The sequence below is a fragment of the Spinacia oleracea genome, chromosome 2, assembly GCF_020520425.1.
Source record: "Spinacia oleracea cultivar Varoflay chromosome 2, BTI_SOV_V1, whole genome shotgun sequence".
Classification (NCBI taxonomy): Eukaryota; Viridiplantae; Streptophyta; class Magnoliopsida; order Caryophyllales; family Amaranthaceae; genus Spinacia; species Spinacia oleracea.
The window spans coordinates 114,372,739-114,386,084 of NC_079488.1; the positions used below are offsets into that span (position 1 = coordinate 114,372,739).

At 37.0% G+C, this 13,346-nt stretch overlaps 1 protein-coding gene across 2 annotated transcripts; it reads right to left on the reverse strand.

Annotated features, from left to right (window-relative positions):
• Window positions 1-1,889: 1,889 nt before the first annotated feature.
• On the reverse strand, window positions 1,890-13,253 carry LOC110785941 (oxysterol-binding protein-related protein 1C). Of its 2 annotated transcripts, XM_021990476.2 has the most exons (10): window positions 10,352-13,253; window positions 9,397-9,753; window positions 7,267-7,366; window positions 6,117-6,565; window positions 5,153-5,308; window positions 4,537-4,704; window positions 4,316-4,456; window positions 3,178-3,408; window positions 2,798-2,911; window positions 1,890-2,451 (listed from the first exon to the last, which is right to left on the reverse strand). In XM_021990476.2, exons 1-10 carry the CDS (start codon window positions 10,880-10,882, stop codon window positions 2,287-2,289), a joined length of 2,412 nt encoding a protein of 803 aa, XP_021846168.1. In that variant the 5' UTR covers window positions 10,883-13,253; the 3' UTR covers window positions 1,890-2,286. The 2 variants fall into 2 exon arrangements, with proteins under 2 accessions (XP_021846168.1, XP_021846218.1); XM_021990526.2 differs by lacking the exons at window positions 9,397-9,753; window positions 10,352-13,253 and adding an exon at window positions 7,601-7,690.
• Window positions 13,254-13,346: the final 93 nt, after the last annotated feature.

A 13,346-nucleotide genomic window follows, 5' to 3' on the forward strand; every position in this document is an offset into this window, starting at 1 on the left:
GTTGTGGATTTTTAAATGATTTTTTGTAGGGAATAGGGGTGTAGGTGGGGTTAGTAAATAAGTGTGAGAAATAATATAATATTGGTATAAATTTTCATTTATAGAAGCGGTGCAAGTATTAAGAGACGACCCAAAAAGAAAAGCGGTGCAAGTATTAAGGGACGGAGGGAGTATTATCGTATTTAAAAGTTCTAAAAGTGCTCATAGAATATTTATACTACATAGTATATTTTTGACAATTCTGTTTTTATAAACCTAATTTAAATAAAGTAGTTCGTATAATTTTATTGTTGAATTAGATCATAAGAGATCGTGGCATTGTCAATGATTTTTGTTTGCAAAGTCGTTGGTGTATGTATATATGATGTCTGCTCCTTGCAATTTGTTACTTGTATAGTTGTATATAGAAAAAAAATCAAAATAAAAACACCATACCTACTTTAACAAATAAGAAAACACTGAGCTTGTAAAGTTCATCTCTAATAATAATCACTTTCAAGTATGTACGAAGTACTTCACTTGATTTTATCTTATTCGAATTTTAATTGAGCTTATATGAACTAATTTGAAGTTATTTTAGTAGTAAGTCATGGTACTTGAGTAGTTTTTATTTTCATGAATTTACCTGATCTGTATATTTCTATTCCTGGACCAAGTGAAAATTAAAAAGGGTGCACAAAACATGACTCAGTTATACATACTAAAAAGAGTAAAAACAATTAAAAATGTGAAATAAAACAAAAAGGGGGGAAACTTAAAAGAATAGATTGATTACATAAGAAGAAGGAATATCTTTAAAATAGGATGAATTTTGGTAATCCAGTACTTGTTGTATACTTATATTCTTAAAATAGTAATCGATGTTAGGTTTCAAAATTCTCGAATCGTATAAGAAATAAACAAGTGTTAAATCAAAAAATTAAAAAAAATGGAAACGTAATCAAAGTTTTCCTAAAAGAAAAATGACGCACAGAAGCATACACAGTACAAGTGGAATAGTGGATATATACCTAGCGAAAAACATGGAAGCAGCCATAAGCAATTGGTATTTGGTACCCATGCAATTGCATAAATTGAAAAATAAAACATGGTACCGATTCAGGCAACCTAGGAGTCAGTTAGCAGCACGTCCGAAGCCCAACAGTCAAGTAACTAACTGTACGACTACATACATGCATCATCAGCTTAACTATATATTACTCCCTCCTAAAGATGGTTGTGGCTCGGGATTGGTTAGGCTTCGGGCCAAGTCCATAAGCCCCCAACCTACAACAACCCCACTCTGGATGGTATCGAGGCGGTCTTGCCGAAAATTTCAAAATAAGGCCCATGCCCGACACAAGCCCCCGGGTCGTCTTATCGAGGCGGGTTGACAGTCATGCCTAAGCCTAATTTTACTAAATTTAGCGTGCTTTGTCGTGTCGATTATCGAGTTGTGCCGTACCTTGTCGTGCTTTTTCCCAAAAATATAAAATACGGTCCAATCCCAGCCCACAACTTCGTGCTCGTGTGAGCCGTGCTTTTTTCGTGCCAGGTGGAGTCTTGTTCATTTGAGATCTTGGTAGATTTTATAGTTTTAGAATATCAATTCCATGCCTTTAAGAGACAACCAAACTTCCTTATATGACCATCGAACACGTTCCCCAAAATTTTAAGGAGTTCCTGAGACCGGATCCCGGCATATCAAATTTGGTAAAAAACAGGGTATGCAAAGGATTTGGATCTCTAAACCTTTTAAGGTCCAATAAAAATTATTAAAAAATGAAGGCTACACAATCTTGTAGTGTAATACAAATTTGGATCTCTAAATCGGGTTTTTTAAAACCAAATTTGGTGATTCAAAGGACGGAGAAAGTAGGGAGTAGTAGACAATTGTCACAATCTACAAATGAGAACTAAAATTTGGAATCAGGCATTTCATTACCATGCATAAATCATTTCATAATTCTGCATTTCAGCTAACTTTAGCTCTTGCCAATGCGATATAAGTACAACACTTTGCCAAATATACTAGGCAAGGCCATATCACTGGCCATTGCTTGTGAACTTGTAGTGTAATAAGAATGGGATCAGGAGATCGATCTATGCCCATGGCAAAAAGAATTGGAAGATAGTGGATTGTTTTATTGTTTTACCTATCAACATCTAATAATATACTTACTTTACAATCATGTAATTCACATATATCGACTCTAAAACTATCAGTGCTTCACTATCCTACCCGTATATGTCGGAAAAAGAATTCTAGACAACCCCAAGTGCAGTGCTTCAGATGTGTATACTCACTCAGTCCAATATCTCAGGAGGAATTTGGCCAAATATGTCAGGACACGATTCCCAGTTACCCTGATCCCTGGCTTCCCAATACCCTCCAGAAAATTGGTATGTGTCGGTTTCCTTATCCTTGGCAAACCACCGTGGCTTCCACCCCCTTTCTTGCATTTTCCTAGCCTGGAGAAGTAAACAAAAATTCTTTTACTAATTTTGCTTTCAAAGCTCTGAACTTGAAAGATCAAGGCTATGTTCTGTGCACCTTAGTTACACTTATTTCAGAAAAAATGAATTCAGATAAGTTCAGTTAAGTTTAGTTAAGTTCAGGAAAAATAAGGGTTAATTAAGTACAATTTATAAGTAAATAAGTTTTGATAAGTTAAGATAAATTCAGTTAAGTTCAGGAAAAGTTGGGTGAATAGAATGCACCCTAAGCCCCTCGGAAAGAAATATAGAAACCAAGGCAAAGCGTAGGCAGCCGAATTCGTTATTTTCACTTTTGCAATCAAATATTCAAATAAATTACCTGTCGTTGCCTTTGCTCTAGCCGCAACTTCTCTGAATTTGCCTTTTCATACTCCCCGCTTTCCAAGTACCTCTGATCAGGCCTTAGCCTAGAGTCTGTGGGTGGTAACTTCTCCTATAGAATGAAACCAAAAAAGAGATTCAAAAACAAAATCCAAGCTTTTGAGCTCTCTGTGTGAAAGACTCATCCATGAAGTTTGCATTACAGTATAGTTCATATATAATAATAGCTCAACAGTCCTGGGATGACCATCTAACACTCCATGGGTGGGTTCAAACACTTATTTTACCAATCAAACAGTAAACTACGGTACTATATCAGGTGGCATATAAAATATGAGCAAAATAAAAGAATGGAACAGTTGGTTTTTAAGTAGTCACCTTTAATCCAGGAGTAAGCTCATTCAATGTGATTGCAAAGCGAGTTAGGTTATATCTGGTTTGATATCTGGGAGGCTTGCTTCGCCTCCACAATAATTGGGCTTCTGAGACAGCATTGGATCCCTTCCCCTTACCTAAGCAGTCACCATTTACATAATGCATACTTTCATCCCACTTCCCAAACAATGTTGCCACTGTTTTCCCATTTATGTCTTGCACCATACCTTGTACCTGGAAAGTGATCACATAATAATTAGTAAACAGGTAAAACTATCTTGATATATTAGAAGTGTCAACATAAGGATGCATGACCTACTCCTCTAAGTATCATAGCATGTAACAAGGCAAGGTCCTTGTCAAAGTTAAGATCACCAAGTTCAAACCATCAGTTAAATAGTTAATACACAAGTTTGAGTACAAAAGTAACAGTAACACTATAAAATACTTGTATTAATAAGTATTTATCTCAGTTCAAACATTAACTTCTAAACTAACCACTAGAATCGAGTATAAGTGTAAAGTATGAGAGCAAGGGATTCAATGGAGAGGGCAGAGGAGGGTGCACGGTTGCACGCCTGAAGCTTAGGTGTCTTCTAGAACAGACCTTCCTGATTCTAAAGCACCAACAGAACATATCTTTAAAGTTCACTCAAATCTTTTAAAAATATATGCAATGCTACCAACAATAGGTCAAAGTAGATAAAAACAACTCGCAAGCAACAGCACTCAATGAGGCTGGGTCTGAAGAAAGGAAAAAGCCCTCAGCCCCCTGGAAAATGGAGGGTACAAAAAGGTGAAAACAGACTTGTTATTGATTCAGTCCCTTTGGAACAAGGCTAACTTATACTTATTCCACACGTGTTATTCAAAGTAGACCTTAAACCATTTCTCCTCTCTTAAAACACGTATCAGAGATAAATCAGTCAAAGACATTTATTATGTGGATTCTACTGCCGCGTGTTTTAAGAGGTCAGAGGTCAATATAGTCTCCAAATTTTTACTAGTTTCAGCCTAAGCCTTGGCAATCCACTGTCCATGCCTATTATAAAGGAAAATGAAGAGTCAAGGTAATGTTTGTCAAGGGTGAAAATCATCAAGGCCCTGTATTTGACTATTTGGGAAGGAGGAAAGCCAATACCTGACGAGGAGTTCGATCCATAATAGACTGCTCCTTGAACTTCAGCTTGCAGGAGTACTCCCGATTTCCTTGTATGCGCATCGTACCATAGTGTTCGCAATATAGCTTTCCTAGTATAAGGTTGTAAATGGATGTTGTCACCTGAAAGTCAAAAATTACTTCGTAATCCAGAAACTAAGCATAAAAGAGTATTAGAGAATAAATAAAAGATTACAGCTCACCTTACTCCATTGAAAAACTTCTCCATCATCAAACTCTAAAGTCAGAATTCCAACAGGATCAAGTTGTATAGAACGGCCCCAAAATTTACTTTTCAAATTGCTGTCTCCCCACAATCTCCACCCAGTTCCGTCACAATGACAGGCAACAATCATAGGATGATGACTTACCTAGCATAAAATAACATAAATAACATAAATAACTTGCAACCTCATACGTAATCAATGATGACTTACCTAGCACAAAATAACATCAATAACTTACAACAATACGTAATCGACGATGATTTATCTAGCACCAAAAAACATAAATAACTTACAACAATATGTAATCTAGCCTTAAACTGTTTAACATTAATTTCGTCTGTCCTTATTCCCCCAGTCTGAAATATACTCATTTCAATGATTAATTCTAACTAATATCACTAGAGACAATTTCCAGATTCAGTTTCCTTGTTTAAGAAAGGACATAGATCACCTTATGTCCAGTACTCTAAGGTCTAAATTCATTCACCAATCATCAAAGTCCAACGTAATAAAAGCACTATTCATTTCAAATGTTGATTGAAAGAAAAAAGAAACCACTACAACTTGACACTTTCAGATAAGAGATAGAAACCTTCTCTGAGAAAAAACGGAGCCCTTTATCAGGAAAATCAGCTTCATAGGTCTCCCCCAACAATGGATTAAATGGCTTGCAGGTTCGCCCCTCAGTAGAAGCATATCCAGAAACAGCAAATGCAGCTACATTGAGGATTCTCATAAGGCTATTTCCCTGAAGATACATTTCAGTATTTCACTATCATAAAACAAGAATAAAAGTGCAAGCAAATTCACATACAGAAACAGAACTTTATGCCCAAAGCACAAGCAACCAATCATTGAAAAACTACAAGCCATATGAATCTGACGTTTAGCCTTTCTAATTTCTAAACAGGACATGGAGAAGTCATTATTTTCCTTTTCTACTTCCCCACCTTACTGGGCAAAGTGGAAAGGTGTAAAAGGCCGAGGTATCCTTCAGGAGAGATCCTAACCAACCTAAATCTATGAATCTGAAAGACCACTGAAAAAGGAAACTGAGATGGCATCCTCCTAGGAGATTAAATCAAACTTAACTAACTTCAGAAAAGAAATTAAATACTTCCTCGTTTCTTTTTACATGCAACACTTCCCTAAAACAGAATCATCACAATACTTGCAACACACTATTACTGGATTTTTTTTGAATGGAATGACATTTATACCCTCACTTTATTCTCTTTATTAACTCCTAACCTCTCACCCTGTCACCCACCAAATAAAATAATAGTGCTTTCCATTTATGCCCTCATAATAAAAACGTTTTAATCCTTTTTCTTATGTGTGAAAAAGTGTATGTCGCATCTATATAGAAACGGAGGAAGTACATCCTAGCATCTCTGTCCCCTTTTTGCGAGTGAAAAAGAAATTCGAGACCGAGATATATCTGTTTTATATTTGACACATAAAATCAAGTAGAAAAAGAACAGAATTCTGGCAATATGAATTAACAAAGAAATTAATAATGTGCAGAAAGACGTGACATAATCTTGAATATTTACCTGCTTCCCCCATGCATTTGCCCTGTCAAGGAGATATGAGTACTCTAATTCTTCAAAGCATTTTTGAAGAGAAGAGATTGGTTCATTGAAATACACAGGCAGACAAACTTTTGTAAGATCTTTCCCGATATTATCTTTTATCATAGACCAAAGACTAACTCCTTTCTCTTTCTCCTTAGGATCAGGCAATTTCTTACGCCGTTTAACATAAGGAAAGTCTGCTACAGCATCTTTAATAGAATGATCAATATCCTCCTCAGATTCAGCAGCATGAAAGTCATCATCATCAGAGGAAAAAGATGATATTCTCAAATCAGACCCGCTGCTTTTGAAAGAACTTGATGATAAAAAATCCCGTGTTTCGAAAAAGGTGTTTTCATCTTCATCGGTGTCTTCCTCAGCTGCGTCAGCCCTATCATTATCATCATCAGAATCGCTTGGAGTTGCTTCTGCAGGATGGATAGACATGAAATGAAACCAATTAAACAACAACCACTTCCATATAATTGAATACAGCACAACCATATCAAGAAGGACACCACTAAGGAAAAACAAACTTGGAAAGTAATATCCACAGAATAGATAACTGTATGTCAATACCATCTTCTCAATGGCGTGCACTTAAAAAACACACAGAAGTTACTATCAATGAACCAGAAATCACATCATCAGAAAGAGCATTGAACAGTTCAACATCAAAATGTAAGTCTTTGTTCCTCAAATTTTAGGAAATCATACAATTTATATGCCTCCAAATCTCCGATTACAACCATTTTGGAGCATCACAAGCCTTTTTATTCACAACAGCAACAATAAACAGTAAGCAAATTTGAAATTCCAGAATATTGGACATATTAGTGGGCATTATACGATCAGATGATCCAGATCAATACTCTGACAAATTGTTAAATTATTAGGCATAAAGCTTAATATCAGAATCACAGGTACACAATGCACAGTCCCAAGCATGCAACACAAATAAACTAATACCACATATCATATCTCTATGAAATGGGAGGTAAAACCTACAATCAAGCCTGACTCTTCCTAACCCCTCTAGGCTATAACACTAAAATAGGCATCTTAGAGACTTGAGAAACAGGGAAAACCAGCCAAAACAACTAAAAAATTTCAAACACACAAAGCTTACCGCTAGATTTATCTTGCTTTGGTTTGGAGGTTGACCCTTGCTCTTTTGACTGCTTCTGACTTTCGTCAACAACTGTATTCTCCAAGTCCACCTTTTCCGTCTAGAGTAAGGCCAAATATGGAAAGAAAGAACTCTTTTAGAGAAAAGCATCACACTACAGTAAATTTCTTGAACAAGCATTGCGAATAACAAAGTAATCTAGAAGGCTAGAATAGCTTGCAACCTTCACTCAATAGAAAACGGCCCAACATCTAAGATTTCCAATGTTCCTCCCCCTTAGTGGATTACATGTTAATGGAATCAACCCATTGCCTTGAAGTACATAATAGGTTACCTTAAAAGAGTTCGCAAATGTGCTATTGTTGAAACAAAAGCTTTTAGAAACCATATCATCCATGATACTTAATTCCAGATTCAGAAACCAGGCAACTGTGAATAGAGAAATATGACATAAATGACCTCAAAGTTAATCAATTTTGTATAATCTGAATCTGTTTTAAAAGCAACGATTTAGAGCTTCAGAGATCTCAATTTGATGAATGGGATGCTCAAGATCAAGAGTTCACCTTGACCGAAGAATAATGTATATGAGAAGATTATATAAGACAATAAGAGGAGAGGGGAATAGATATGCACAACGTGACTGGAAGACAGCTACAAAGGGATTAGTATTCCAGTTATAGTCACAGAAATTTGTTTCAATGTGAAATTTACCAAAATGCATCAACACAAACACCAAAAAAGTTCAGCAAGGAAAAATCAGGAGAATGCTGAGAATAGTCGGATATATTTCGTAGTAATGAACAGGTTTCACCCACATCATATTGTTCACTTCGCTTTACCAGAAACTCCATCAAACACCCCAACTTGACTAGACTTAGGAAACTGAAAGATTATTTCATCACCAAATAATGCACTCGCCACAGTTGAAGTATAAGGTTTGACTTAGTTATCCACAAAAAATAAGATTAGCTTCATGAACCAAAATGCCATCCCCATGAGTCACTCACGTAGAGCCTTCTCCACTCACTTATGATCCTGATTATTTTTTTTTTTGATTTTTTTTATATGCCCTCTTATACCTCTTTTATTCAAGTCATCATTGATCTAGCTTGATTTTTTGATTAGGTTGATATACCACCTCATGATTCAAATCAACGAAACTCCGATACATTTAGTAGATCATGAGTGGGTCAGTCGTCCTCTAATCCTCTTTAATTGGATTTCAAAGAAAGGGTTTAGTCACCCTCACAGCCTGCAAGTAGCTACGATGAGCTTGGCTGGTAGCAAGTAAAATGTTCATACTTAGCTCTGCTTGACAGACAACTAAATATTTTTGGTTATAATACATGCACGATAACCCAGGTGAGCATTGTGAGGAAGTGGAGTGATGCAGTGGTGCACTACCTCGACTTCCAAAGCAATGACATAAGAGTCAAATCTCATACACCCCATCCCAAAGAGAGTAGCTACTTCATTTGGATTTCCCTGATATAGAGAAAAGAGACCAAGCGTGGGTCCCACATATATCTTAATAATAATAATGTAAGCATGGTACTGAGATCTAATTAGTTATTCATGGATTCTTGGAAACCAACAGAACACTGAAAATACTCCTGCCCAAATATATTTGTCACAGTGCTAATGTTACTTTAAAATTAAATGCTATACTAAACCAGGACAGAGATGTCATCAAGGTCATGTTATTCATGTAGGAGAATAGCACACCTCACACTCCAAAGGCCAATCCGGACATACTTTTTGTTAGGTATTAGGGGGTGTGTGCGGTATTCTTCAACCAAACACAACAACCTTCAAAGAATTCTAGAATTAACTAGATGTTCTTTGCTGTCAAAAAGAAGTAGAAAAAAAATCGACATTCAAAGTGGCTGCATGCTATAATAAATTCAACCAGAAATAGTTTCAAACATATAAACGTAGAAACCATCATCTCTTAAGCTGACAAGGGGAGTAGCCATACTTGCAAATTACACTAAAACAAATGCCAAATGCACTTTTCTTAGTCAATTCGAAAGGGAAGAGGACCATTTTTTTTGTTGGTAAAACTATTGATCAGTATTGCTAAACGTGAGAAACTGAAGAAGAATGCGGAAACCGATTTGCAAGTACCTCTAAGTGACGCAACGTATCAAAGAGCATCCACTGCTTCTGCTTGAGCAAAACAAGTTGTTTCTGCATCTCCGCAAACTCAGCCCTCATTAGCTGCTCACTGTCCTGAATGACTCCTTCATCGACACCCTCTTCTTGAAGCAGTTGCCTAAGCTTTTCAGTAGACAGAGCAACATTGTCAATAGGAGCCAGGAGCTCACTGTTGGACATTCGAGGAAACATATCCTTAACAGCTTGCAAGGCATCCACCCAAGCCATTCGATCCTCGCGAGTTTCAGCTCTTAAATGCAGCCTCTTTGTGCCGGTATAAATGGAAAATCTCTTGTCATCCGATCTGCTCTTCCGGATCGATGAAACCTAAAAGAACAATACAACGAGTTCAATAAGTAACGAGAGCCCGGAAGAAGCCGCTTTCTCATTTAGCAACGGAGTTCAAGAATATGGCTACAACCAAGTGCAATCTGTAAACCAAAGAATAGTCTTTCCAAAACCTATTCAGCTATCCTCTTATCCTCCTACATGGGGGCCCTAGTTTCATACGGAGTATACAAGTATGTACAAAAACATTTCAGCATAGAGCAAAAGAAAAAACTTTGAAATTCGGAATACCAAATTAAGATGCACTAAAGAAAGGAGCTTTGTACGTTTAATTAGGTGAATCATTCAACAACAATATTAGGCTAAAATCAAAGTAATTGTAGAATTACCTAAGTACATGTAACATCCATTCAGTGGCTACCATAATCATCAGATGTACGCCATATTACATTTCCAAATATCAAAAAGCTACTCCAATAGTCTAGTACAACCCAACTTCATACAAAATCCAACACAAACTATTCTGTGTACGGCACCGATCCAGCTCTTGAATACAATTCATATACCACAATAATCAAAGCAACAAAATTGCAAAACTATGGAAATGAAATTGAAAAGAGTAATCTGAGAAAAGTACCTTAAGGTGAACCTCACCGAAGGGCTTACGGCGGAGGGCGTGTGAAGACGAAGACGAGTGCCGGTGACGGCGAATCCTACGCATAGACTCATCGCCGATGACCTTGAAACCTTTCTCGGACTCCATAGTAAGGGTGATTCTATCAGGTCCATGAATTTTATAATAAGAAACAACTCCATCTTGTAACACGAACCACCTCGGTCTCCATCCTTTTCCATAATTAACCCATTTATACAATATTCCAGATATCCCATTTCCAACAATATCGTTAATCATGACTTCTCTTTGATCCACCATCGACATTTTTTGATTGTTAATATTATTGGTATTGTGATTATGATTTAGGTTATTCGGATTGCCGCTGATGGTGGCGGTGCTCATATTCTCTCTCCTCATCACCGCGGCGGCGTAATCGTGGCCGTTAGTTAGAGGAGGGCGAATCAGCGAAGCATCTGCAGAGGAGAAAGATTGGGCTGGCATTGGAGAGTGGTCAGGATTTGAGATTGGAGAAACGCAGCAGAAAGGAAGCATGAATCATGTGATATGATGCGATCAATTATGGTGATTTAAGAGGTGTTTCAGCGGATCATCTCGCCGGAGTGAAGTAAAACAGCAACCTGACGGAAGCGTTTCATCTGTAAGATTCTTCGGAATTGGAGATATTATTGATCGATTGATTGATTCCAAATCCAGATTTTTGGGAGAGAGAAAATCAGATAGAAAGAGAGGAGGAGGAGGAAGGGGGAAAACGCGAGTCGAAAGAGGTTTACACAAAGACCGGAGACTCTTTTTTGAGAAAGAAGAAAGAGAATAGAGAGATGTTGAATGGTGAGGTGGTTTTTTATTTTTTGGTTTAAAAAGTTTTGTATTTTTCAGGCGGTTGGAATATGCTTTTAATTTTCCCACTTTACGAATCATCTCCATCTCAATTACGATGGTTTTGGTCTGGTTGAGGATTTTGAACATTGTTGGGACCGATACGATCTTCTCTCCTCTATGTCCTGACTTACGATCGTAACCTATATATGATTGTGGGATTACGTACATTTGACAGTAAATAATGATCCACATATATAGGCAGACGATCGGTACTCGTGATATGGTCTAAAATTTGTAGGATAGTGACTTATGTCCTTAGGACTAACATGACATTATCTATTATATTAAGTCGACTGGCTTAATATAGTCAATAAGCCGATTGAGTTTCACTAGCCTTAGGGAGTTTTTTATCTATATTTGCAAAAGGATTCCCTATAAGTAGGGCACCCCGTACAACCAGCCCCATCAAAGTGATTGTAGTTACCTTGGATTTCCATTTACGTTTTATTATTCGCCCAATAATTATTTGTTACCCATGAGAATTTTATTTTCTTCTAGTATTCCATATGATAGAAAGGAATTAGGCGAACCTTAAAAGCTATCCACTTATAACAGTTACATTCGAATGCCACCACATCGTGCGGCGAATTGTTGCCTATCTAGCAATAAGGGCGCAAGCCTTTTGCAGAAAGAAGCTTGTGAGCACACAACACCCAAGCCAACGTTTCGTTTTAAGGGAGCTACCCTAATCTACCAAAGAGCTCATAGCAGACCCAAGCGAGACCGACGGTAAAATTGTACGAGTTTTGAGCGTCTTTGGCAGGTTTTGGATGCTTTAAACAAGTAACATAATGTGCATAGGGGCCTACAACACAAGTAAGGCAAGTAGGCAACACTAGGTAGAAGATTTTGATATCATTTCCTAACAATGATGATTATGTACCCACTTGTTTAGTAGGAGTAAATCGTAAATAGGACGGGTTTAGACTTAGTTGTTTTCATGATTAAGGCTACAAATCGTGCGATTAAGGCTACAAATCGTGCGATTAAGGTACAAAAAGGCTGCTATTCCAAACCTTGAGTAATCTAATATTTTCACGGCTTTGGATTTGTTTAATTCACTTACACCCACAAAGTAAAACGAAGCTCTTTACTTGAAATTTAAGAGAAGACCCACCATTTTCTTTTTTGTATTAAAATAAATCTAAAATGATCACTATTTCTTTTATTCTCCCCCACTTTCAAATCTTATAAAGTTGGCAATTCCAATTTTCAAATAATATTCTCTTGGTACTAGGAGCATTGCACATATCCTAGTGTTTAAACTTTTAAATAGGTAGATTATTCCATGATCTACCTGTAAAACATATGAACAGATACAAGCATGAAATACCAACAGTGTTGTAAATTTAGAAATATGCGTTCACATTTCCAAGACGTATGAGTGATGTGAGAATCTGATACCGAATACACTACGATTGTGTGCGTGTGCGTTGTGTGTGTGTGTGTTAGGTTACTTAGGTGCACAAAAGAAGGCTAATTTGGTAGGGAATGAGTTAATGAAAAGACATAAAATCTAGTGAAACAGGTAATGGTACCAAAACAAAATGAAATTAGCTAGACAGGAAGGGCCAATGCCCGTGGGCTGTAAAGAGTGACAAAATACTGGAATAGTTGTAGTTGGGGATAGTCAATTGTTGCCACAGTAGTAAAAGAGAGCACCCATGTACTTGGCTACGGATACCCGACGTCCCGACCCATGGATAAACAAATCCAACTAGCCAAATATCAATTGAAATTGCACAAAGTATCATAATAATTAACTAAACGACTTATATACTTAATCTTTATGCACGACAAATTATTGTAATGCATCAGTTCTAAGACTTAGAACAAGGTAAATACGGAGTACAAACTAGACATGCACAGCTGAGTCGACAATCCGCTAAAAAAACAAGGGGTAGTTTCGGAACAATTTCATTTAGTTGAACAGAAAGAGAAGCTGGTCCAACAGTAAAGAACAACGGTCGCCGCTTCGAGACATTTTACTACTGATTTTCAAAAAGATAAAGTGGTGGGCAACTTCAAATACGGAGTACCAGTATAAGTGCAGGTCTATGAAAATCATATAGTACCTGGAATCTGAAAGTTACAGAAGCTTGAATGTTGAGTAGTA